The sequence below is a fragment of the Sycon ciliatum genome, chromosome 3 (genome assembly GCF_964019385.1).
Source record: "Sycon ciliatum chromosome 3, ocSycCili1.1, whole genome shotgun sequence".
In the NCBI taxonomy this organism is placed as follows: domain Eukaryota; kingdom Metazoa; phylum Porifera; class Calcarea; order Leucosolenida; family Sycettidae; genus Sycon; species Sycon ciliatum.
In genome coordinates this window covers 26,749,713-26,776,600 of record NC_088645.1, presented here as the reverse complement: position 1 = coordinate 26,776,600, position 26,888 = coordinate 26,749,713, and the positions used below count along the sequence as shown (strand labels likewise).

The following is a 26,888-nucleotide window of genomic DNA, read 5'->3' as shown; positions in this document are numbered from 1 at the left end:
TGGTGAAAATTTGATTTTAGGGTATACTTCCCCTTTAAAGAACACGGAGCCCAAGAACACGCAGCCTGAAATACTAATAATTAAAAGAACGCCAGAAACCAAAGCTGAGAATGGGGCATATCATTTTCTACCGTTGTATAATTCAGCTTTTGTTATACATGTACACGTGTTATAAAGTGCACACTCCAGCACAATAAGAGTCTAAGAATGTGCTAAAACTCAGAACGCACACATATTGCTAAAACAATGACTCAACTGCAGTTCTTTGCGCACAGATCATACTAAGAGTCCATCATACATTTCCGTTGGGGTTGTGGACTCTTGGATCATATTCCCATTGACATTCACAATGACGGTTTAAGATCTTTGCCCTTCACCGAGAATTGAAACCTACTTCAAGCTGTCCTGAGAGTACATTACAACTTTCAGTTTCGCACGAATCTTACAAGAGAAGGTCATGAGTAGTATAACATGATTGCAAACCCGAAGAACACGCCAATGCTTCATAAACTACATACAGGCTGTTGGCTAGGCCATTTTTTAAAAGGGACCAAAAAATGACATTGAAATTACGGTCTGCAGACCCTGGTTAGAACTTTGTCATTTGAACGAAGATGATGTGGGCTTCTATCTCAGGCCCCTCAAGAGTGAATACGGGTGCTGGTGCGTTTCTTTGCCATGTAATATGTCTCCCACTGGTGACAACAGACAATGCATTGATTTTGTTTTGTTCCAAACCGAGGAGGCCACCACGACCCCATCAAGAACCGGACACCGCTGAACGCTTCTGGAAGTGTTTCCACATCGGTGGAGAGTCAAAGGAAAGCATCGATGTCTACATACTATCTTGCCCAAAAATTTGGCGAATTTTTCTTTGCCACTTGCCTGATTTTTACGAATATTTGATAGCTCCCACAAGAACACTCCCAGCGACGTCGAGACAATGAGTAACGACCACTACAACTGACATCCATAAGGTGAAAGGCCCAATCAAGGTGTCCGGAAAGCAAAACTTCCGCAAACAAGCACTGATGGAGAGAAAATTGCAAACGACTCGAGACATCTAACATTTTCTTGACAATTTTTCGACGAAGATTCGAATATATTCAGCTCGGAAAAGTGGCTAATCTGCATAAAAAAGTACCGTTGAACTTTTAGACGACTTTTTCGGTCTTGGCGCATGGACTGAACACGACGACTTCTACAACACAAAAAAAGAAATTTTCTAAATCCTAACAACCCCTGGAGTAACGAGGGTCCGAACCTGGGTTTCCAAATACGGTTCAAATGGTCGCAAGACCGGGACTCTGCCAACCGGGTTATGGTTGTAGTCAGGAGCACTATGCGTCCTCGCCTTGAGAACGTGGTGAGTACGTGAGTCCTCCGTGTCGCGTATGATTTGAATGGTCGCGGGGATCCGGGACAGAAGAACAGTAATTTTACGACTCCCAGCGGTGCAAACAGACCGCGGCCATGTTTTCTCTGTCGGCGCCACCGCGATCACATTCAAAAAATCGATGACGCAATGCATGCGCAGAGTGTAGGCCTGCGCCTTGCGTTCACTGACCTCCCGTGGTATTACCCTATCCAAAGCCGGCCATGACCGCCCAACCGCTCGCGGGTCCATTTTTATAGAACAACCTGCCATCCGACGTGTGTGGTATTACCACTGATTACCCAGCACCACGAGTTCAAGCATGCCTGCCTCCCCTTTTGTCTTGATAGCACCGACTACTGAACTCTACGTGTACCCTTGAACGTTTGCGGTACTCCACAGTACCACTCGTACGTCGTGTGCTATCTGACGCCTCCCCTGTTTTTTTTTATACATGTAACTTTATTCATTGACTGGGCGTTGTTTGCTTTGCTCTATCATAAAAGTAGTATTAGGCTATTTTCTACACTAGTTTATTGTTTCCATTCTCGTCCACGTATCTGGGCGATACCGCACGTTTGGTTCGGCGAATTCAAGTAAAAATACACCTACCTACCTATAAGCAAGAGTAGATAAACAAGAGTGTGCAACTCCGGGATGGGTTGGCCCGCGGCGGAATTTTTTGTTGACGTAATCTTTTCGACGATGCACGCGCTGCGAGTCTTTTGGAAAGTTTTGCCTCGTGCACTTGGCCGGGCTTTACATTACAAAGTCGGTGCCCAGCACGTGCTCTCACACTGCTCTGGGGCAAAATGCGCGTTCTTCTGAAAAAATGTGACGTCAACAAAAAATTCCGCCGCGGGCGGGGGTATCTGCAGATTGTGCAGAAGAGATCCGGAGTTGCACACTCTTGTTTATCTACTCTTGCTATAAGTATAAGGGAAATAGTTGTGGTGATGACAGTTCCCCTTTAAGGCTTTAACAGAAGTTGAGGTTCGAAGGTCGGAAGGTCAACCTCCGCTGCTTACCGAAAATGTCGTCATTCGAGCACAATGAGCTGCTTGTGTCCGCGAAAAGAGAGATGGCTATTTGCCAGTACCTGAGTGATGATCACGTGTCGGGTCAGAAATTTGGAGATTGCCTAATCATGCGCATATCGGAGCCTGTGAGGCCGAGGCCGAGGGTCAAGCCAAGGTCACATCATAGCCGTTTCCATGGATTTTTCAAATTTTGAAAACGCAGCTTCGGCAGTGTCGGTGAAAGGAGTCGGTGGCCTTCGCGCAAGACTGCCGTTATAAACGGTTGGATATTAGAGAGGTTGCGCACAACGAAAATTCGTAGCGTCGTAACGAAATTTTTTACCGAAAGTAGTTAACGAATATTCGTAAACTGTGAGGTTGCGCACAACGTTACGTGTGAACTTTTTCGTGTCTGGTTTGCTCGCGTACCAAGAGTACATGACCCCATGACCCCGTGTTCTCATGATATGAAGGAGTTGAAGCGCTTGAAAGCTTCATCTCCAAACACTCCGACGAACTTACGAGTCGAAGGGGAGGACGTATTTTTTTGTTGTAGTCAAACTTACTTCGACTACAACATATCGCAATCGACTACTCCCTGCTTTTTAGTGTATGAGCTTTGCAAACAGCGTTATCTGCACGAGTTGGGCATGGCTGAAGAGTTTGATCAGACGTTGGCAGTTTTGCTCTTTGCCTACGACAAAGGTCTACTGGGTAAGGATAAGCTGCTTTTGCTTATCCTTGCGTTGGAGGATGATTGCCAGTTGAACATCGAAAGGAGGAGACTCCCTCCACGTCTTTGCATACGATCTCTGCCAGATGACGCTTGCATGCTCCGATTTCGATTTGTCAAGGCGGAGTTACACGAATTGTGCGATGCTTTGCGTATGCCTCAGACTATGAAAGGCGTCAATAGGATCACGTGGACAGGGATGGATGGTCTACTGGTTGTGTTGAGGCGATTGGCATTTCCTTGCCGATTGGTAGATCTGGCTGAGGAGTTTGGGCGGTACGAAGAAGATATAAGTCGGATATTTAATACGACACTGCCATGGATATGGAACCGGTGGAGTCACGTGATCGAAAACACTTTTGACCAAGGATGCCTCACCCCAGCTACATTGCGGTCCTACAGCGACGCTATCCAACGGAAAACTGGTGTAGATATGCTCATCTGGGGATTCATTGACGGTACAGTCCGCCCCATGAGCCGTCCCGGGCATAATCAGCGCATCTTTTACAACGGGCACAAGCGCGTCCATGCATTAAAATTTCAAGCAGTGACCACACCGGATGGACTAATCACCCATCTATTTGGCCCTGTAGAAGGCCGCCGTCACGATGCAGGAGTCTTAGCGGAAAGCCATCTCCTGGTCGAGCTTCAGAACAACGTGCGCCTTCCCGATGGCCGGTGCTATGCACTGTACGGTGATCCAGCGTATCCTTTCAGCCAATTCATCCAGAAGGGGTATCTTGGTGGGAATGTAACTCCACAACAACGTGAGTTCAACACGGCCATGAATTCCGCGCGTCAAACGGTGGAGTGGGCATTTGGTGAAGTGAGCACCTACTGGGCGCTGATCAACAATTACAAGCAGCTGAAGCTTGGACTTCAGCCCATCGCTGTTTACTACAAAGTTGCTGCTTTGCTTTGCAATTGCAGAACTATCATTCGCCGAGGGAACAAGACGTCAGCGTACTTTGAACTGCAACCACCTGAACTCGTGCAGTATCTACGGTGAACAGAACTCTCACAATTTATTTCGGAGTTTCATGTATAAAACAAACCTTACAGTATCAGGTGGTCCGTTGTGAGGAGAGCCGCACCATACTCTAACATCTCGAAGCGCTGCAACCTGTGTCTGGCCGAGAAGCTAGAGATAGCCTGGGCCGACAAGACCCGCTCCCTCAACAAGAGGTCAGAGCTTGTGTCCAAGTGTCGTCATTAAAACAAGTTCTACCTCTGTAACTTTGCCCGCAAGGTCAAGTGAATCTAGCTGGTAGTCCCGCTGCCTAGTGTGTGTGTGTGTGTGTGTGTGTGTGTGTGTGTGTGTGTGTGTGTGTGTGTGTGTGTGTGTGTGTGTGTGTGCACGTGCATGTTTGAGTGTGTGTGTGTGTGTGTGTGTGTGTGTTTGTGTGCATGCGTGAGAAAGAGAGTGCGTGTGGGTGATTGGATAAGTGCGGGTGCAAATATGTGTGCGGTAGGTGTGAGAATGAAAGGATGAGTATTGTGGCCGTGTGTGTGTGTGTGTGTGTATATATGTGTGTGTGTGTGTGTGTGAGAGAGAGAGAGAGAGAGAGAGAGAGAGAATGTTTGTGTGAGATTTGGAGAATGTGTGTGTGTATAGGTAAGATTTAGAGAATGTGTGTGTGAGATTTGGAGAATGTGTGTGTGTGTGTGTGTGTGTGTGTGTGTGTGTGTGTGTGTGTGTGTGTGTGTGTGTGTGTGTGTGTGAGTGAGATATAGAGAATGAATGTGTGTGTGCGTGTGTGTGTGTGCGTGTGTGTGTGTGTGAGAGAGAGAGAGAGAGAGAGAGAGATTTAGAGAATGTGTGTGACGACGCGCGTGTGAGTGTATGTGTATGTGAGAAAAGGGAGAGGGTGTGGGTGTATGTTTGTGTAGTGGTGTGGGCATGTGTGGATTTGGCATTTTTCCCCTGCTCTATTCTATATCATTCACGCCGGAACTACTGCTGCATAGCCCCAAATCTGAAGACTTGGCAACTTCACGCCTGCACCTGACTCTTGCGCTATGATACGCGTCGCCTATGACACCCCTCAGGATTTCCCACCTTGCTCCCCCTTATGTTCTGGCTGCTTGTTTTGGATCCATCAGTTGCCTGATGATCGTAGTAATACGTGAAACTCAGAGTTGTAACAAAGCTTCCAAATTCTCTCTTGTGTATATAATAATATAATTTTTTTAAACGAAGCATGTAACTTCAAACATAGTGCTTCGCTCTCCGGTATGCCCACGCCATGTACATACCTCCCCCCCCCCCCCCCCCCCCCCCCCTGTGTGCTCCCCTACGCATTCACGCTGAACAACTTTTACTTTCCACTACTTTCACTTTAGCTCATACATGTACATGTACACCCTTCAAAGCGGTGAACCCCTTGATAGGCGATAAGCCTCTGGGTCATCCTAATAAAGATAATACTATTACTAAAGTACACTGTAGCGTGTGACGGCGAATTATTTCTTATTTATTATTATCTTTATTCTCACGATGCCCGTAGCCAATAAGGGCCGGGTTCCACTGCGGCTCCGCTGCCCCGCTGCTCGTCTTTCGTGGCTTGAAACGTCATCATTACCATAGTGACCGCGGCTCGAGCTGGAGCAGCGAGTCCGCGGCTCACCGCGAGCTTTTGCTACGATTCTTGACCAAAAACTGCGAGCCGCGGTCGCGGCTCGACCTGTTTCCCGTACTTTGCATTGTTTTATACGCCAGAATTTTATAATTCAAATTTTAATTCGTTGCGCAGGCCAGAACACGAGGATTTGTTTGATTTCGCGCGCGCAGGCAGGTGAAACGTCATCAAAAAGTGTGGACCACGACCGCGGTACCGCGAATGGCGAGTGACAGTGGAACCGCGCTGCTCCGCTGCATGCAGCCAAGTGCCGCGGAGCAGCGGAGCCGCGGAGCCGCAGTGGAACCCGGCCCTAAGAGAGAGACAGTACTAGGTGTTATCAATCAGAGTGAGTGCAATAAACCGGGAGAAACAGTGGCTAGTGGCAGCCGTGGTTTGGGTGCTTCATTTTTAAGTAAAGACGAAGAAGGAAGTATATCCACTGCGAAGACAGGTAGGCGATAGAGCTTGATTAAAATAATATTCCTAGGCTGGGCTACAGCGGGGGTTGGAGCATGTGCAAATTGATGATCCTGTAATGTGCTCGGTCTAAGGCAAGGAGGCAACTACCCACAGTCAGTCAACGAACGTATCAGAACTTATTCCGGCACGGCCTGGAGGTTATCTTATATCAAATATTCCTAAGTGAACAGAACTCTATCTTGTTCTCTCTCTGATATCTATCGGATCTCTCCGATCTCTTCTCTAATCTAATCTCTAATCTAATCTGAGCTAATCTCATGGTGGCAGAAAAGACAGCAGCTTTTATAGGCGAGCAAAGTATATGACATTGCAAATTGCAGTGATTACGAAATCATCCTTCTAGTACAAGTTCTAGAATAGTGGAGAAGGCAAACCTAGATCATCATTGCTATACAGGTAGATGAAGTGAGCATTGCGTAACATTAACATAATGACTAAGCGAGGCATTCTAGAAGATGAGATATCTATATTATGCAATTTAGTCAGCAACGTTACTCATCGGGCATATGACGTGGAAGGTCTGGAATAGTCCGGAACAACATGACATACATGTACATGACTGTGCATGACTGTACTAACTAAAAGGAAGTGACACTAGAAGTGATGACAGCAGCATGCATGGAAGATCTAGGATCTTTCTAGAAGCGCGGTACTCCTGATGTAATCAAGTCATGTGTGAGGTACATGATGTAGGACGTGTCCGAAAGTAGTAACAAGAGTAATTATAAGAGTCATGCAAAATACATGTACTAGTCATGTGTAAACTGTTAAGCAGGGATACTGCAATACTATGATCAGGGTACCTTCTCTTTTGAATGCATCTATTTCTCGGAGGGAATAAAAGTGTCGTGGCAGGTGGTTGTACTGAGAGCATGCGGAGTACAAGGGTGAACGTTGAAGGCGGGTGGAGTGGGTGGTGGGGAGGGCAAAGACTCGATGACGCCTCAATTCTCAGCTTGGTGGCTCGGTGATGTGGCCTGAGGTCACAAGCTGGATTTGTGGCGGGGAATTATGAAAACTTGGAAGCAAATGTTTTCATTAAATCTATGAGTGCCCGGCGCTCAGCAGCTGCATCTTCTTCCCTCTCGTCCTCTCTTTTCAGCCTGGCTGCTTGATCCTTTTCGTCCATCTCTTGTTTCTTCTTCCTCTGTATGTCATCCGCGATGAATTTCCTTTCCTCAAGGTCCATCTTGGCTTTATCTAATAGCAGCTTGTCTTGATGCTGCTGCTGTTCCAGTTCTAGCTGTGCTTTTTTTACTGCTGCATCCGCCTCCTGTGAGGTCTTCAGGTAAGCAATAGCGAGTTCAACGCTCGACGTTCCATGTTTCTTCCGCTTTGCAGCGGGCTCATCTGCTGCTTCCTTACTCTTACTGGCCAGCGTCACGCACGCATCCTTTCTCGCCTGGAGGGCAGCTTGTTTCTCGCCATCACCAGCAGGCTTGGGCTGGGCTTTTTCAGCATAAAGCTCCTGGAGCTCAGCCAGAAGCTGGCCTTTCTCCGTTAGCTCCTCCTCAGTGCCAGATCTGAAAGGTGAAAGAAAGCATATTTAGACAAACATGAATGAGTCACCAAAAGATAACTTTTAAACGTCAATTTATACGGTTTAAATTTCAGCCTTGTCCTTCACCCCATACATGTACATGTACATCTAACATGAGAGGATGAGTTTCCATGGATTGGATGGGACGTCGATGTGCCGTATAAACTTATTCCATATGAGCATCAAAGCAACACTGCAAATTCATCTACATGTAGTCCCCTGCCTAACCATTCTGTACCATGTTCCATATGTACCTGTATATGCAAACGACCTCTCTGCACGGCTCTGTGGATTCTTTTGCTTGATGTCTAAAGGTATTTAAAATACCGTTAAGATCACTTTTTTGCATTGGTGTGTGTGTGTGGGGGGGGGGGAGGGGTATACCTCAGTGCAACAAATACATACATGTATTGTACATGTACTTGTATCTTGATACATGAACACCCAAAACAACTTACTGCCGTTTTTTTCCACTCATCGCCTTTGTTGAAGAGCTCGAGCAGCAGCAAAACTCGATCACGCACACCCTTTTTGTTGATACCACAAAACTTGGTTGGATCCGAGTTGGATAATTCAGCAGCAACTATGTCCATAGCTGGGCTCCCTCTTCTAAAGGGGCACTCATGCGACCGCAGTTGCCTCAGTATGGCAAGGTCCATACACAAATCGAACGATCTTCTTACACTTATACTGGGTGAAACGCCACCACGACTAGGACTGGCATATGCCACTGGGCTCATGGCGACAGACGTTGGTTTCAGGAAAGAGGGGTCAGGAGTCTGAGACATGGCAACGTTACAAGAAGAAGTCAAAAGTACAACTGTCGAGATGAACAAGAAAAGGTATGTGGGAACGAGCCAAAATGTGAACATGAAAGCGCAACTGTGCGAAGTGAAATAAAAACCAACCAACCAACCAACCAACCAAATAAAAATGTTCTTCCTCAATTCGGACAAGATTCAGTCTTCAGGTCAAAGTTCACACCTTTGACCCCTGATGTGGGGCTTCAACTGAACACCGGGAGTTGTAAAATATCAGTATTTTAGTACTCCATGCAACGAAAAATAGTTTCGTAGATTTGCTCTGTTTCGGTCGCGTTTGGACGGATCTTTGTAGCAACTTTCGTTACTCGAACCCGGACGGTCGAAATCTTACAAATTTTCGTTGTGCGCAACCTCTCTAGTGAGAAGATGCCAGCAGAAACAGAATACAATGTAATGCTTTGGTCGTTTGGAGGTGGAAAGGTGTTTGGGAAGGAAGTGAAGCCATTGTTTTGGTCAGACGAGTGCTGTTTTCTAAACGTTTGGCAAGCGAGTGTAAGCTTACCAGTTTCAAGTGCGGGCCAAAGTTATTCAGTCAAGTTGATTTCAGTAGTTCTACTCTTCTCGCAGTTGTTCGTATACCGGCGTCTGTAACCGACGAGTTGCCATCGTTGTTCAGGTGAGTTCTTGTTACTGCGAATATATGCCTCGATTACATTCGACGGAGCGCAACGTGACAGAATCTGAGTAGCAGCGGGAGCCAATGGGAGGCTTACGAAGTCGATCCCTGATGTCCAATGGAACGAATCTCCTCAAACTTACGACACAACTACCGTACTCGCGCGATTAGAGCCCTCTCTCGAAAAGTGCCCTAGTCTCCAAGAGTCAGGGAAAAATCAAGCCCTTTCTTGAATAGTGCTCCCCACCCGGCCTTGTAACCAAGCCCATGTGCAAGTTTGGTGTTCTTTTGCTATAAATGTTCTTGGCCATTGCTTTGCACTGGTGTTTTCAGGAACAAAATCGCAGGTCTTGTTACCGTTTCTGTGGAGTCGTGAGCGTTTACAGTACACTTTAGCCTCTGTTTTTTTCTTTGTTTTAAGCTGGATGACGCAAATGTACCAGCAATGAAAAAACAGTGCCCTCTCTTGAATACTGCCCAATCTGTGATGGACATTGAAAAGTGCCTCAGGAGCACTAATCGCGCGAGTACGGAAATAGGAATGCTAGAACGTTTTTCGGGCTGGTATCAAAACATTCTTGCCATTGATTATGTTATGCGTGCACGAAGTCTAGCACCCTACTGTATGTTGGGCGTACAGTTGTGTGCAAAGCTGCCCATGAGATTGTTGTAGTCTAGTACACATCTGTCACGGAGTGTATCCGAGTGCCGCTAGGATGTTGTTGCCCCATGGATTCCTGGTGGGCTGCTGCGCGATAAGCGGCAAAAGCAGACCAGTGACTGCATCCGCCGCACATCTATGAAAAACCAAATTCCCCATTTCGCTCAAAGGTTTGCTCCATTCATCCTCGGAGGGGCCTCACATCAACACAGCAACAGTTCGTTCCATATGGGATGTCATTGAAATTCAAAAATTGAGGAAACGTACCAGAAGAAAGAGTCACGGGGACTCAGCTGCGAATCTCCACCAGACTTACATGGAATGCGAAGCAATTTCAAACACGCCTTGTGGTCAAGAAAGTTTTTTTTTGATTCCAAGTATTTTATAGACATGCAGGAGGCGTACATGGCCACGTCCATATGGACATGAGAGTAGATGTGTGCACGAAAATGATGAAAATGAACTGGGCACTGTGAAAATGCCCTGTTTTTCAGGCACGCATACACACTCATGACTCTTGCCGTGTATACCACACTGTCTCTTATTCCCGTAGCTATGCAAAAGATGTCACTTCAGTAACGTCTGGTGCTAGCCAGGGTCCACACAGCATTAATTCCGTGTTTGTTTGCTTGTTTGCGCCATCAGCATGCCTGCCGGTATCCCGTACCGTTCCATTAAAGACAGGTGGCCACAATATTAAAATAGGGCTTTCAAATGCAAGATCTTAACGAGAACTTGGAAGAATGAGTATGCATGCGAAGTGTATCGGGGGAATGCATGCAGGGCGATAGTGTGAGTTCAAATCCTGGGTTATGTCTTAAAAAAAATAGGAGAAATGAAACATGTATAACATCCCTATGGATTGGATTGGATTGGATTGGATTTTATTTATAGTGGTGACTATAACAGATAATTGCCTAATAAGAATAGACCAACTCGAGGGAAAGATGCAAAAGATATGAATTATTAATATAAGGGGCCGTCCGGGGTTACCGATTGTTTTTTCAAAACGAAAAGATTTAGTATTTTTCAGCCCCCACCCACCCACCCACCCTTTCTGCATCTAGAACGAAATATATTAAATTATTGATTTCAATAATCACAACCTGGTATATTCCATGTATACAATATGATTCATGAAGGCTATCATCACGAAATTGAACCCAGTCAAGATAGGTAAAGCATACAGCTCAGAGAGGTATGTACAAGAGACAGCTAGCTGTATGAGAAATCAAAAAACATCTGCACTGTCCGTGGCATTATCAAAATACACGACATGATACACAGTGTTCAAGATTTCCTTGGACGACCTCGTCCAAGGATGTGTCCGGTTGACTTCTTATGCTGCTGAAGCTGGTACAGCGTGGAAAATGCGTCGCCACAGCCTTCGTAGGTACATCGGTGGCAAGTGCGCTTCGGCTGCGTAGGCAGAGTGCAGCGCTCACTGGATGCAGTGACTACAAAAAAAGTTGTACGAGTAGTAGATCTACATGTAGATCTACGAGTGGTGCTCAAAATCACACCTCGGCCACCTACTTTGCCCAGGTGTAGATCTACGACCATGCAAGGCCAGCTCCCAAATCCGTTGCATGCAGCTAGGTTGGTAGTGCATGCACGCACACGATGTAGCCCGAAACGGCGCATTGCATGCAGTCGACTGCCAAGCTTCACATCCACAGTACTTTTTGGTGCAGTCGCGTATGATCTCCACGACTCGACCAAAAATCTACTGGGAAGCCGTGATTATTTTTCTCCTTTTGGGCTTGACCTTTTTGATGGAAGAAAGCCCTCCGCGAGATTGAGGACCCTGACGGTGACGACAGTCATGCCAGGAAGGATAGACTCGTGCCACGGTAGGTGTCGAGAGGTGCTCCGTTTCCACTGGGTTACTTTTATCTTGTCGTCCGTTCGACATTTATTTGCCTGTGCTGTCGATGATCGTGTGGTGACAAGATGGCCGGATGATCTTGTATCAGTACTCGGAAAGCACCAGGACTGAGTGCTTCCAAGCGCTGTGTCCGTCTACAGATACAATCATGTAGACCTACATATTGTGTGAGCTGAGTGCTACACATTACACTCGTACATGGCTCGTGGTTTGTGCATTCAATATTTATTTTCAAAACGAAAACCCCCAAAACCCACCCACCCCCAAACGAAATCTTTTCGTTTTGAAAAAACAATCGGTAACCCCGGACGGCCCCTAATAGACTATTGGCTAGGTGATCATGCTCGCGATAGAACGAATGGTTGTAGCAACAGACCATGCACGCCCAACTTTGCTTTTTTGCCTAGGTCATCAAGATGGTAGACAGTGTCGTATTACCCTCGAATGCAAAGAGAAAGTTAATTTCTTTCGATCAGGGTCCTACGCTATGCTTTATTGCCTAGCTCCTCATGAAATTAAAATAATACATTTATGATAATAAACTCAGATACTGATGAAAATGTGAAGAAATGATGTTGAGAAAATGAGGATTCAAACAAGTTTTCGTACAACACTCATCAGGAATCTTCGTTGTACTAAAGGACAATGAAAACTAAATTGAACTATTATAGAAAATCTAAATTAGAGAGAGCTACGATTGTAGTGATCGTGAGAGTGCCGGTGAGAAGGTTAGTGTTGTGCGTAGGTTTCGTGGGAGCAAGTCTTCAGTGTACAATCATCAGTTGGCTTGTCCTGATTGTTGCAATTCGTATTCCGATTCTTCTTTCACTGTATTGTGCCGTGGTCGTCATGGTTATGGACTACAGTTAAAAGTTTTGGAAGCCATCTGTCAGCGTCTGTATAAGCCTAATTTGTGTGTACAGAAGGATAGTATAATTGGGTTGAAATTGTTCAAGTCAAGTGTCATGTTTTGTGCGGCCAAGCTTGTCCGCTAATTTTCTAGGTGTAATGTACTGCTGTTATTTGTTATCACTTTGTCCCCTTCTCTTCTTTGTTCATTTTTCAGTTGCAAGTTTAGTGTAAGTACACGCATTCGTTATTGCTCTCGCTTTCATTGATATAATTAACAATTGTAAATTTTACTGCTGTTGTTCTTGTTGTTCTTAGTGTTATTTCTCTAACTCAGATACTGAGCCAGTAATTAAATGTAAAAAAGAGAAGAAAAAAAGAGAAGAAACACATGAGAACGAGTTATGCAGCAACTATGCACGACATTTTTCGCTCGCTGCGCTCACCTTCCCCTCTCCGGTCCTACGTAACCATGAACCTTCCAAGTTGGAAGGCTGTTGGTTTGCGCACTGGGGATGTGTTAGAGCTAGGCATCGGGTCGCTCAATGTCTCAGTAGCCTGTCAGTTGTGTGCCCTATTATCGCACTTTCTGACAAGTTATCATCTTGTTACAGTCGTGGATAGTTGCTGCACAACTTGTTTCCATGTGTTTCTTCTCTTTTTTACATTTAATAATAATAAATAATTCATGTTATTTGAACAGATTGAAACTTTTTTCAATACAATGATGTAGCCGATCAGTTCGTTGTGGTATGGCTGGGAATCGTAGCCATTATTTTTTTTCTGGTTTTAGAGTTCGTATCGGAGCAGCCATTCTCCCATTCAAATCGAGCCGCCATGGTCGACGTAAAACACTATTTACATACACAAGCTCGGGGAGCAAAAGTCTCTCTGTCCCTTAAGCTGCTACATACCAACTAGATATAAAACCATGCACATCACACGCGCTGACTTGCACGCGTGGCCCTTTTCACGAACCCAGACAAAGGGATTGGTCTATTACAGTCAACTTCGCTAATAACGACTGCGGATATAACGACAATTCGCAAATAACGACATAATTTTCATGCCCGGAGCAAAGTCCCATCCAACTGTGACACATATAATGAGACTTCGGATAAAGACACTTCGCGAATAACGACACTTTTCTGATGCCCTGCCGAGTGTCGTTATAAGCGAAATTGACTGTATAACTCATGTAGGAAGTCACTAGATTACACCCGCACCAGAGATGAAGGCGATAGCGCCAGACATCAATACGGTTTTGTACGGTATAAGGGTGTCGTATAGCATATCATACAACAGTACGATGAAATTGTGGGAGAAACCAGCGACCGCTTGGGAATGATGAACATTACAACAGTCTTATTGTGAGTGATGGTCATGCCAAGTTTCTGAAGATCAGTAGCGAGTCCTATCCCGAGCATTATGTTAGCATTACGAAAGCGTAGACAGTTTGTATTATAGGAGACCCAAGTTGCTGAAGACCAGTAGTCATTGCTGATAACGTGCAGAAAAACTAAATCCGTAGCCTCTTTTGTCATCGGACAGGATGTGTATTATAGGAGACTGTAAAGTTATCTAATGTGCTCCACAGGCAACCATGCATTCGGCCGTCAGCAACAGTTAAGCACAAGCGCATTACCAAGGCAAGGACGTTATTGTATCAGGGGTGAAAGTTGGCATTGAGATCCCGAGTTCGAGTACTCTGATCTTCTCCGATCGGATATTCGAGTATTCGAGTATTCTTGATGTCCTAGGAATTCGCACACCAAAGGCCTTAAAAATTAAGTGATACAACCCTGAGTGAACTGATTGGCAGTCCTTCTCCGGGTGTATTGGTTGGTGGGTCATTTCGGCTCTCTATACTGGTGAACACATGTTAACCACACAGTCTGCACACTGTGTGGTCGCAGCTCATGCAGGTAAGTGTACTATCACGTCCAGCGCGCCCTCTTTTTCATCATCACTGGCACGGCACCTGCGCGTGCATCACTAGCACCACGTGTAGAGTCTACATAGCTGCAATCTTGCAGGTACAATCATGCACTGAGTGTCTCAGCCAGAGCGACAAATTTTATCGCTGTTGCATGCATTTAGTTTGCTGATCCCTCGATGTTTCTCCAAGCGCTGCTTCTTGTTCCACGAAGTCATTCTCACCCCAGCTAAGGTAAAACAGTGATGAAGCTTGATTGAATGGCCATAAGCACGATAAATGTGCAGGCTGCAACGCCTGACTGATCTCAGTGAGTCGAAATTACCATCGCGGCGACATCAGCGAAGAAATTGCGCCTAGTTCAAAAATTTCAGCTTCCAATAACAGAAAATAGAACTTTGCCGTCACCCTATACTGATGACTAACGCCTATGTCCGATTCCTTGCCTCTGGTACGAGTGCTGGTGAGTAAATATCCCGTTTTAAATCAAAAGTCAAACTGCGACAATTTCGATGACGCGGAGGAAGTACGATTATATTTGAAAAATCCAAACGAGTATTCGAATATTCGGTATAATTGTTTCACCCTTATATTGTACCATATGGTATGGAATATAACTTTACCTCATTGGCTCAACAGGTCAATGTATTACTACAAAAAAGCCAGAAAATCCGATTATAAGGAGATAAAAGGAAAAGAAGGAGCAATCCAAAAGTGGATGAAGTGAGAGAAAATATCATTTCACACATATTCAAACTGATTGAAACGTTTTTGCAATACAATGATGTGGGCAATCAATGAAAAAAAAACATTTCCATCAGTTCTGATGAGCTTGATGAGCTAGGCAAAAAAAGCATGCAGAGGTGAAATCCTGAAAATTCGAACCTCAAAATGCCAGGAAAAAACTTCTAATTATCCGGACATTCTAATTATCCAAACATGAACCCACGACTCAATATGTATGTCACTTGAAATGCTCTCATGGTCACGCAGAGTTGCGCTATGGACCTTAGACACAAATTTTATGGACACTGAACTGACCGGCACAGCCTGCTCATGATAACTGAACTCACCAGTACAGTGTACAGTGAACTTTGAATTTCTTCTTTCTCGTCATCGAAATTGTCGCAGTTTGACTTTTGATATAAAACGGGATATTTACTCACCAGCACTCGTTTCTCTGGCTGAGACACTCAGTACATGATTGTACCTGCAAGAGCCGTGTAGACTCTACACGTAGTGCTAGTGATGCACGCGCAGGTGCCGTACCATGGTATACCAATGATGCTGAAAAAGACGGCGCGCTGGACGTGATAGTACACTTACCTGCATGAGCTGTGACCACACAGCTAAAATAAATGGGCAAGCCACGGCTAAAAAAAGTTCATTTCAAGATCGAGGTGATTCCGCCGACGGTAATCAAGCGACCTCGCAACGATCGTGTGTTCTTACTAGTCTTCGTTGGTGGTGAAGTAGAAATCATCCAGAGCTAGCAGACGACAAGCATAGCAGCTCTTGTCCTTTCGCGACCAACTTTCAACCTTCCTAGAAATATTTCGGAACGATATTTTTGCGTCCATTGACATCAGAGACGACGGCGACTTCATCTCTGCATGAAAACTCTCAGTCCAACTGTCCTGGAACGTTACTCTAGTCTTCAGACTATCATACTGTGTAATATGTTTTGAATGGCTTAGCTTATGGAATTGTCAGTAACAAGGGACAAGTCACTAGTCAAACTGCGACAATTTCGATGACGCGGAGGAAGTACAATTTGCTAACTTCGAATGATCAGCACAAATCCCACACATTTTCTATGTAAGTGGAATCTGTGGGACTTCTTATTAACCGGACATGTCCAGTTCGGGGTTCGAATTATCGGAAATTTTATGTGGGAATCGTATTGATAGAAATCGGTCCTGGAAAAATTTCTAATTAAGCGGTGTGTTCGAATTAAGCCATATTCGAATTATCAGGATTCCACCTGTATTGACCTTTGATAAATACCCACACTCATTAGTGACCACACCATCAACAGTATCAAATTCAAAATTAATAAATTTTCTTTGACTCAATAAATACCACCGCACTTTTCTATGTAGCACTGCATTTTCCCCTAAAAAGGAGTATTTTATAAACAGTATTTATTGGAGTTTGAACCGATAAAATATATTTAATACAATGATAACAAAATACATGAAATACTCCTTTTTAGGGAAAGTGAAGGTTAACATATGTATAATTAGTGCTGAAACGATTACGTTTTTTCCTTAGTGGCTTAGCTGATAGCCTGATACCATAACGATCGACTTGTCGGCTAAACGATTATTATTGTAAGGTCATATCCACACTACAGGTGTGAAACATAGTAGCGTCCTCTTTCAAGTGGCGTGCAAGTGCACTTGCATCCACACTCACAAGAACAGCCGGCGTGAAACGTGACTTTTGAGGAGCGCCCGCGGGAATTTCCCCTCATATTCAAAATTTTATCTCAGAGAGTTCCACATTGATCTGAAAGAGAAAGTATCGACTCAGAAATGTGTTCGTGGAGGCTTTATCTTGTTGTTCCTACCTATGTCTCCCTGTTTGTTGATTCAAGTGGACAATGCCTCCAGTTATGAACAATCGAAGACGAAAGAGGTTGCTGTTTGCGACATACCTCCGCCCATCATTGAGCCGATCAAGTTTTTTTGAATGCACGAGCGATTTGGAAACGGATGAACAGCAATAATCTTCTTTCTTTCCCACAGCAGGACTCTTGCTGCTCCTGTGTGCAAGCACTACTTCGCTTGGCCGTCGATTGTGGACAATCTGCACTGTGATCTCATTCCGAAATGTATCGCCATACAGCTAGCGGCTGAATAAATTCAACTTCACGGCAATCTCCTTCACGTTCACCGCCCGCTTTTTCATCGTCCCATTGCTCGCTTTCTGTTCTGCAGCCCACAGCTCAATGAGCTTTCCTTCCAGCTCTTCAAAGAACACAACCCTCGGCATTTTCTCAAGATACATCAATACTTCAACAACTAGCTACTTCCGAAACCTGGAAAAGCTACTTGAAAGTAAAAAGTGGCCTTGTATCGGGGTTCGGAAGTTGCTGATTACGTTCAAGCGACTTTTTCACTTTCGCGCCGTTTCCCACGGTTCTCCATGACAACTTACAAGGAAAAGTGACTTGTAAGCGTTTTTTGTTGTAGTGTGGATAGGCCCTAATTACAATCATGATACATCAGTACAGTCATGTACATTCTGTGAATTTCAAAAAATTACGAGTCCAATATCGCCAGCGACAGAAAGCGGGTGCATAGATCCGATGATCCCGCAACAAGTCCGTCAGCTTTTCGGACTGACCAGACGAATACAGACAAGACAGAGGCGATGCACTGGTTGCAATCCAAGAGCTGATGGTGCCCTTCGCCTGTGACATCGCTGACTCCGATGATGAAGTCAGAGAAGCCGACCAGGGGTGCAGATCGGCGGATTTCGACAGATAAGCTGACTTGAGGCACGCCAACAAGTAACTACATAGTTGCATTTCCTGTCTATGCTCAAAATAGGCCCAGTTTGTTTGTTTTTGTTTGACGACGTCGGCATGTGGCGCTATCCCATACATGTCACGTACCGTACCATCATAGACAGCTGGTCACCTTATTCAAATAAAATCAAATAAATTTCAACTGCAAACTCATGACATAAAGCAACTTTGAAGAATGTGTATGGATGCGAAGTGTATCGGGTGAATGCATGCAAGGCGATAGTACGGGTTCGAATCCCATGCTCCCATGATTTTTATGGTTTGAAAACATTGGAGAAATGAAAAATATAACATCATCGTTGTATACTTTTTTTAACTAGGTCATCAAGGTAACCATGTCGCATTATCGCGTTAGCGTTCAAATGCTTTTGTGTGTGGTGCCAATGGGCCGAGAATGTAAGGATCGGGTAGATTGCAGTGTTTTAATGCGCGCGGTTGTGGTATATTAGAATTCTGAGATCTTTAACAGAGGATTACGAGGAGCAAAATGACAGGGGTGGCAATGTTGAAGCTCAGAGCAGACGGTATTGACAGGTGTGCCTACACAGAGAGTAGAAGATGGGGAAAGAGAGGTCTCACCGCCTCGAGAGTATGTGTGCTTGCGAAAGGCTACGCCAATAACAAGAAACAACCAAGCAAATATCCCGTCGTTCGGAGACTTGCGGACTTCGTGAAAGGATACATCGACAGCAAGAGGCCGCTGAGCAGGCATCCAGTGGGCAGGAGAAAATACATGATCATGCCCGAACTTGTTCAGGATGCGGTGACTGCGGTCCGTAGACATAGGGCCGTCGAATTATCATTCGAATTTTTTTGGGTGTGCTGCTAAAGGGTCATGAATGTAAGGATAAGGTAGATTGCAGTGTTTTAATATGTACCCTTGTTGTATAAATAGTATGCCAAGAGCACTTGCCCTATAACGCCTATAGGGCGAATATATCTGGCTGACTGTACAGTGCATGCTGAGGTGACTTCAAACTTTTGCCATTCAGTCAATCCGTGTTCGAATTCAACAAACGAAAGGTCTAATCGTATCAAAAAAAAGCCTCAGTCGTCGGCTCCAAAACACCCGAAGACTATCCGAGGTCATGGGAAGACGAGGGAAGACGATCCAAGGTCATGACGCAGAGTTATGACACTCGAATGAAGTTTTCTGGCACGAGCCAGCTAGCGCCGGCGTAAATTTGAAACGCGAGCAAGGGATTTTCACCAACTCGCTGCCCACGCATGCACAAGTAGCATACGTCATTCTGAAGCTGCATTTTAAAGCTCTCTCCTGCAAAAAAATTGACGGTTCTGCGATCGATATTGTTAAAAATGACTAAGAACTTAGTAGCGCACTCTCAGGCATGGCATTGGAGCTCTCAAATAGCGCTGTGGCGTTACTCCTACGACTCTGTCATTTGCGCACTGGGTACGGCTGTGTTCGTCTTGGAGAGAGCTGTCCATAGAGCGTGAGATTGTTGGAATACTCGAAAGGAGATCTAAATTACTGTCCGATGAAAATTTTAGTTTGTGAATTTCACGCGTCTACTGAAATAATTTAGGCTGTAAATCAACAGAGGACTATGAGGAGGAGGAAAATAACAGCTAGGGTGAGAGTGTTGAAGGTCTGAATAGACGGTGCCGACATCAGTGCCTACAGAGAGTAGAAGATGGGAGAAGAGAGGTCCCGCCGCCTCGAGAGTCGCCGTGCTTGCGAAAGGCTACGCCAAAAACAAGAGACAACCGCCGTGTTATAACTGATCGACTACATCATTGTATTGCAAAAGTGTTTCCATCCGATCGAATTACAATCATGATGAGTAAGGCAAACAACATGTGTGCAAGCGTGCGAGTGCGTCCTTAGGTATGCTACAACCCCACTGCCAACACTTGAATGATAACTGCAGAAAATTGTTCTTTAAGTCGTACATTTTGCCTATATTTGACTATTGCAATATAGCTTGGTGCAGGTTGTCTCAGACTTTACTCCACAGACTGGAGGTACATCAACGCTTGCTTCTGAAAATTCTGTTTCGAAAAGACCAAACATTTGCCTCCCTTTGTCTTTATAAACTTGCTTCCACGCACCCTCTTCTTGCCCGACATCAGCAGCATCTTTGTATCCTTGTGCAAAAAATCTTCCTAGCCCAAGTCCCGAAACATATTGCCAAGTACAACTGGTTTGTTACCACTAGACCAACACGCAATGCCTTATCACTGCCCCGAGCTAGTTCCTCTCTGTTTTTGAAATCCCCTTTCTTCTCAGCATACTCCCTTTGGTCTAACCTGCCTACTAGCATTAAGACATGCCAGGATATCAGGAAATTCACAGTCCAGCTTTCCACACTGTCTCATCCGAAGTGATCCCATGTATTATTAATGTGCCTCCCTTTCTTTTTCTCTCCCTATCTCCTTTCCCTCTCTGACAGCATCTTTCTTTTTTTTTTCCCCCTTTTAGCTTGCCGTGGTTGGCTATCACCTGACCTCTCATGTTTATTGGCAGTCTTCGGACGGGCCAGGAGATGTTGAATAAATAAATAAACAAGCATAGCGTAGGGCCCTGAGCTTTCAAGCTCTCTCGTTACGACATAGCCTACCTGAACCGTTTTAGCTTTGTTTATAGGAAGAAAGGAATACCGTATTATCTCTATTGCAAGCGTAGTCTCTTATAGAAGCTCAGTCTTTATTTTAAGCGCACTCCAAGAGGGCTTCAAAGATATACAAGTGCAGTTTCCAATATAAGCGCAGAGCTTATAATGAAGAACCGTATGGATCATGTCCATGCATATTTGACGTCACACAGTATCACACAGTATCACACAGTATCACATAAACACATGCTGTGGTAAAAGACTGCAATCTCCGAGATCTAAAGTACAGACTCAGTGTACCAGGAAGCACAAAACTGCACGGGCCGGGTGCCTCCTGGGAAGCATTGTGCTACTGATATAACGAGAGAGCTTGGAAGCTTAGGGCCCTACGCTATGCTTTTTTGCCTTGATGACCTAGACAAAAAAAGCATAGGGATGTTATAAATTCTTATAAATTTCTCCTTTTTTTTAAGACATAACCTGGGATTCAAACCCGCACTATCGCGCACCCTGCATGCCTCCCCCGATACACTTCGCATACATACTAATTCTTCCAAGTTGCTTCACGTTATGATCTTGCATTTGAAAGCCCTATTTGAATATGCATTGTGGCCAGCCGTCTTTGATGGTTCGGTACGGGACAGGTACGGTCGAGGGTAATACGACACCGTCTACTGCCTTGATGACGGCAAAAAAACATAGGGATGTTATATATTTTTCAATTCTCCTATTTCGTTATAAGGCATATCCTGGGATTCGAACCCGCACTATCGCCCTACTTCCTCCGCGTCATCGAAATTGTCGCAGTTTGACTTTTGATATATAACGGGGTATTTACTCACGACCACTCGTACCACAGGTAAGGAATCGGACATAGGCCACGGTCATCAGTATAGGGCGACGGCAAAGTTTTAATTTCTGTTATTGGAAGCTGAAATTTTTGAACTAGACGCAATTTCTTCACTGATGTCGCTGCGATGGTACTTTCGACTCGCTGAGATCAGTCAGGCGTTGCAGCCAGCACATTTCTCGTGTTTATAGCCAATCACTCAAAGTTTCATCACTGTTTTACCTTAGCTGGGGTGAGAATGACTTCGTGGAATAAGCAGCAGCGCTTGGAGAAACGTCGAGGGGTCAGCAAACTAAATGCATGCAAGAGCGATATAATTTGTCGCTCTGGCTCAAGACACTCAGTACATGATTGTACCTCCAAGAGCCGTGTAGACTTTACGTGTAGTGCAAGTGATGCACGCGCAGGTGCCATACCAGTGATGATGGAAAATATTGTGCGCTGGACTTGATAGTACACTTACCTGCATGAGCTGTGACCACACAGCTAAAATAAATGGGCATGCCACAGCTAAAAAAAGTTCATTTCAAGATCGAGGTGATTCCGCCGAGAGTAATCAACCGACCTCGCAACGATCGTGTATTCTTACTTCGTTGGTGGTGAAGTAGAAATCATCTAGAGCTAGCAGACGACAAGCATACCAGCTCTTGTCCTGTGGAGAAAGTCAAAGCGTTTGAGATGAGGCGCGACCAACTAACTTGCAACCTTCCTTGTAATATTTCGGAACGATTTTTTTGCATCCATTGACATCATCGACGACGAGGCCTTCATCTCTGTGTGAAAACTCTCAGTCTAACTGCCCAGGAACGTTACTCTAGCCTTCAGACTAACATACTATGTACTAATATTTGTATGGTTTAGCTTCTGGAGTTGTCAGTAACAAGTGACAAGTCACTAGTCAAACTGCGACAATTTCGATGGCGCTGATAAAGTACATGCATTATCCCACGCACTTCGCATTCACACTCATTCTTCCAAGTTGCTTCACGTTATGATCTTGCGTTTGACAGCCTTATTTGAATATTGCGGCCAGCTGTATGTGGCCAGCTGTGTTTGATGGTACGGTAGGGTATGGGACATATACGGAATAGCGCCAGGCGTGACACAAACACACAAACAATCAAATACCAAACGAGAGAGCTTGGAAGCTCAGGGCCCTACGCTATGTTTTTTGCCTTGATGACCTAGACAAAAAAGCATAGGGATGTTATAAATTCTTATAAGTTTCTACTTTTTGTTTTTAGACATAACCTGGGATTCGAACCCGCACTATCGCCCTGCATGCACCCCCCGATACACTTCGCATACATACTAATTCTTCCAAGTTGCTTCACGTTATGATCTTGTATTTGAAAGCCCTATTTGAATATGCATTGTGACCAGCCGTCTTTGATTTAACGGTACGGTGCATGATAGGTACGGGACAGGTACGGGACAGGTACGGGACAGGTACGGGGCAGGTACGGGACAGGTACGGGACAGGTACGGGGCAGGTACGGGACAGGTACGGGACAGGTACGGGACAGGTACGGGACAGGTACGGGACAGGTACGGGACAGGTACGGGACAGTTATGGTCGAGGGTAATACAGACCGTCTACCGCCTTGATGACGGCAAAAAAAGAAAAGGGATGTTATAATTTTTTAAATTCTCCTATTTTTTTAAGGCATTACCCGGGATTCGAACTCGCACTATCGCCCTACATGCATTCCGCCATACACTTCGCATTCATACTCATTTGTCCAAGTTGCTTCAAGTTATGATCTTGCGTTTGAAAGCCCTATTTGAATATTGCGGCCAGCTGTATGTGGCCAGCTGTGTTTGATGGTACGGTATGGTACTGGACAGATACGGCATAGTGCCAGGCGTGACACAAACACACAAACAAGCAAACACCAAATTAAAGCTGTGTGGACCATGGTTAGCGCCAGACGTTACTGAAGTAACGTCTTCTGCATAGCTAAGGGAATTAAAGCTGTGTGGACCCTGGCTAGCACCAGACGTTACTAAAGTAACGTCTTCTGCATAGCTACTGGAATGAAAAATAATAGGCAATGTTCATGTAGCAGGTGGTTGGAAAATATTAAGCCCAGTCTCTAGTAGACGCCCAGTCTCCAATATAAGCCCAGGGTCCGGACTGGTTGAAAAAATATAAGTGCTGGGCTTATAATGGAGATTATACGGTACTATTGTAATAGTAAATAGTAGGTTCATGTGCCATTTACATTGGACATTGTCTTTGATTGTCAAGTGCGCGCACCGATTTTTGGCGGCGCACGGACGATTTTTATTTTTAAATTCTATGCATGCATATGCGCGCATTGGGCGGCCAGCCATGCATGATGTACAAACACGGCTGCACTGTACATTCCTGGCATGCTGTGTACTATTATACCATGGTACGGTGCGGAGGGCCTGTTTTCAGCCAATCAGGGCTCGTCTAGCCATGGGTATATTGGCCAGTATAAATCCCACGCGGGATTTGTGTATATATTATAACAAGGGACCGAGTGTATATCGAGAAATATAGACCAGCATAAAAACCGAGGCGAAGCCGAGGTTTTTATAACTGGTCGATATTTCTCGATATACACGAGGTCCCTTGTTATAATATATTTATACCTCTCCATGCGCAAGCTCAAGAGCAAAAAGGAGTGAATATAGCTTTCTTTCCCTAAAAAGGAGTGAATATAGCTTTAGAGAGAAAGAAAGCTATATACACTCCTTTTTAGAGAAAGAAAGCTCCTCAGTGGGTTTTTTTCTGATGGTTTTCCTCAGCGCACTGACCATTCACAACATACACCACATGCACGTGTACACTCCACACAGAACGGCATTACCGACGAGGAACAGTGCACAATGGAAAAGAAGAATGACCTGGAATTCGTCTACCGAGTATTCTACATATATTATACTGAAACTGAGAATAAAGAACGTCAAATAACCACGAAGTATCCCGAATTGGTCAGCAATGTACATTGTAATTCAAATAGTTGAAGATCATCAACAGACTGTCTCCTTCGTAACTAAGTTTATGATACAGAGTGTACTTCAAATCCACCTAAACCGATTGGAAAAACGCTAGGATGGATTGAAATGTGATACAGTGATACAAAACAGTGTATGCAAATGCATCTACTTGCAAGTAAGCAAACCTGATTATAAGATGCCGCATGTGAAAATCAGCACTGTACCAAAATCATGACAATAGTAACACTTACTCCCAAAGAGTCCAAACTGTACTGTAGTCTAACTAGTGACGGTAGTTTGATTCAACGACAACTCCAGCACCCCAGCAATTCAGTTGACTTCCGCATCGCTCGCAAGACAATATGCTACAATATGCACTGGAACTGAAAGGAAATCTGATGCCAAACATCCACTGAGGAATCTCCTTCTGATCTTGCTCGACCATTCTTTCAATTGACAACTGATAACCATCAGAAGATGTTCATGTACTGCATGATGTAGGAGATCTCCAAATAGGTTCGTTGTTCTGGAAATGCGTAGGGGTACCTGGCATAAGTAGGATATGACCCTCGTAGTCGGGTTATACCGTACCCTCATAAAAATCCCTCCTGCTATCGCAGTCGGGATTTATATTCAGCCGGTATAACCCTCTGACTCGGGTTATATCCTCTACGTACGCACTGCACTGTACAGTCCTGGCATGCTGTGTACTAGTACGCACTGCACTGTACATTTTTTTAATTTTATATTTTTTTATATTTCAACAGTTTATTGACATCATACAAATCCGAGAAGAAAGAAAAGGGCGCAACCCTGCCCTGCCAGTTATTTGAACTTAGAGGGGTCGCCATGGCAAACAATAAAAATATAACTGCACACTTTCGGGCTCTCCACCCTTCTCCGTAAAATTATAATACCGTAAAAAGAAAACTAGAGGGGAACGAAGAAGCAACAATTAGGAATAGGAAGTGGTTTAGGAACCACTTGCAGTCAGTTATACAGGGCAGCGGGCCTCGGCAACGGCCAAGGTAGCAGATGCATCCACCACATCGCTGACACGCAAGGGGCGTCGCCGAGCACCACGCAAACAAACCATGCTGGAGCGAACCAGAGCAAAGCCAAGTCGGCAGCGAATCCACGCCATTACTCGGTTGTACGGCTCCTTCGTCTTGTCGGACAGGAGCCCGGCAATCCGCTTATAGCAGGCTGTTGCCGACTTGCCCATGCCGCCTGTTGAGGAGAGAACGAGAGGTGAAAAAGTTGCATGTTCGATCTCTCGAACATGCTCCTCATAGCAGCGGCGTTTCTCCCGTTCGTGGCGCTGGTAGCAGGAAGGTACTGAGGTGGAGCGATTTGATCATAACGTGAAGCAACTTGGAAGAATGAGTATGAATGCGAAGTGCATGGGGGAATGCATGTAGGGTGATAGTGCGGGTTCGAATCCCAGGTTATGCCTTAAAAAAGGCATAACCGGTACGGGACAGATACGGGATAGCGCCAGGCGTGACACAAACACACAAACAAACACACAAATACCAAATTAAAGCTGTGTGGACCCTGGCTAGCGCCAGACGTTACTGAAGTAATGTCTTCTGCATAGCTACGGGAATAACGTGCACATTATGAGTTACGAAGTTGGTTGCTCCAACGAGGAGCACACGCTTCTTGCCGAACTTGACACTTGACTGACTCACGACTGTCATCCGGAGCACACGAGGAGCACGTCGCACCTTCCGCTCGGCAAACCTGAAAGAAAGCACCACTCCCTGCTCAATACACAGTGTTTCGGGGAATTCACCCCTCATCAGTTGAGCTTGAGTAGGCTGAGGAAGATTGTGCCTGAAAAGCACCACTTTTATACTGCTCTCCAGGCTCTCCTTTCTAAGTTCATTATGAGTTATGTGTACAATAAGATGGTTTATATTTGGAAGTTAAACGTAATTGGTCGCGTCAAAATGGGGCATGCAAGAGATGAGACGAGCTGTTGTGAGTCTGGTTACACAGTGTCACATACTGGGGGTGCTTATATGAGCACGTGGCGTATAACGCTACGCTGTTTTGGGTGTAAATCTTTTTTATGTGTGCATGTGGGCACCACACTGTATGTGTGTGTGTATGTGTATGTGTATGTGTATGTGTATATGCATTTATGTGTATGTGTGCATATGCATTTGTGTGTGTGTGTGTTTGCACAGGTGCGTTTATGTGTGTATGTGTGTATGTGTGTGTATGTGTGTGTGTGTGTGTATGTGTGTGTGTGTGTGTGTGTGTATGTGTGTGCGTATGTATGTGTGTGTATGTGTGTGTGTATGTGTGTGTATGTATGTGTGTGTGTGTATGTGTGTGTGCGTGTGTGTGTGTGTTTGCACATGTGGCTGTGGGCATGTGTGTTACCGTTTGTACATACAATTTCTG

At 45.0% G+C, this 26,888-nt stretch overlaps 3 protein-coding genes across 6 annotated transcripts in view; 2 read left to right on the top strand and 1 right to left on the bottom strand.

The window, feature by feature from the left end:
- Window positions 1-26,888, top strand: part of LOC135811926 (uncharacterized) — a 195,015-nt gene that overhangs the window by 113,012 nt on the left and 55,115 nt on the right. The gene's annotated exons all lie outside the window — the stretch shown is intronic.
- On the bottom strand, window positions 6,119-8,661 carry LOC135812613 (GRB10-interacting GYF protein 2-like). Its single transcript, XM_065325919.1, has 2 exons — window positions 8,227-8,661; window positions 6,119-7,751 (listed from the first exon to the last, which is right to left on the bottom strand). The coding sequence occupies exons 1-2, from the start codon at window positions 8,244-8,246 to the stop codon at window positions 7,238-7,240; spliced, it is 534 nt and encodes a 177-aa protein (XP_065181991.1). The 5' UTR covers window positions 8,247-8,661; the 3' UTR covers window positions 6,119-7,237.
- LOC135812367 (uncharacterized) overlaps window positions 8,555-26,888 on the top strand; it is a 35,871-nt gene continuing 17,537 nt past the window's right edge. The window contains exons 1-2 of the mRNA XM_065325743.1: window positions 8,555-8,610; window positions 9,005-9,208. Of these exons, the coding sequence (XP_065181815.1) occupies window positions 8,555-8,610; window positions 9,005-9,208 (260 nt within the window). The remainder of the gene's footprint in view (window positions 8,611-9,004; window positions 9,209-26,888) is intronic.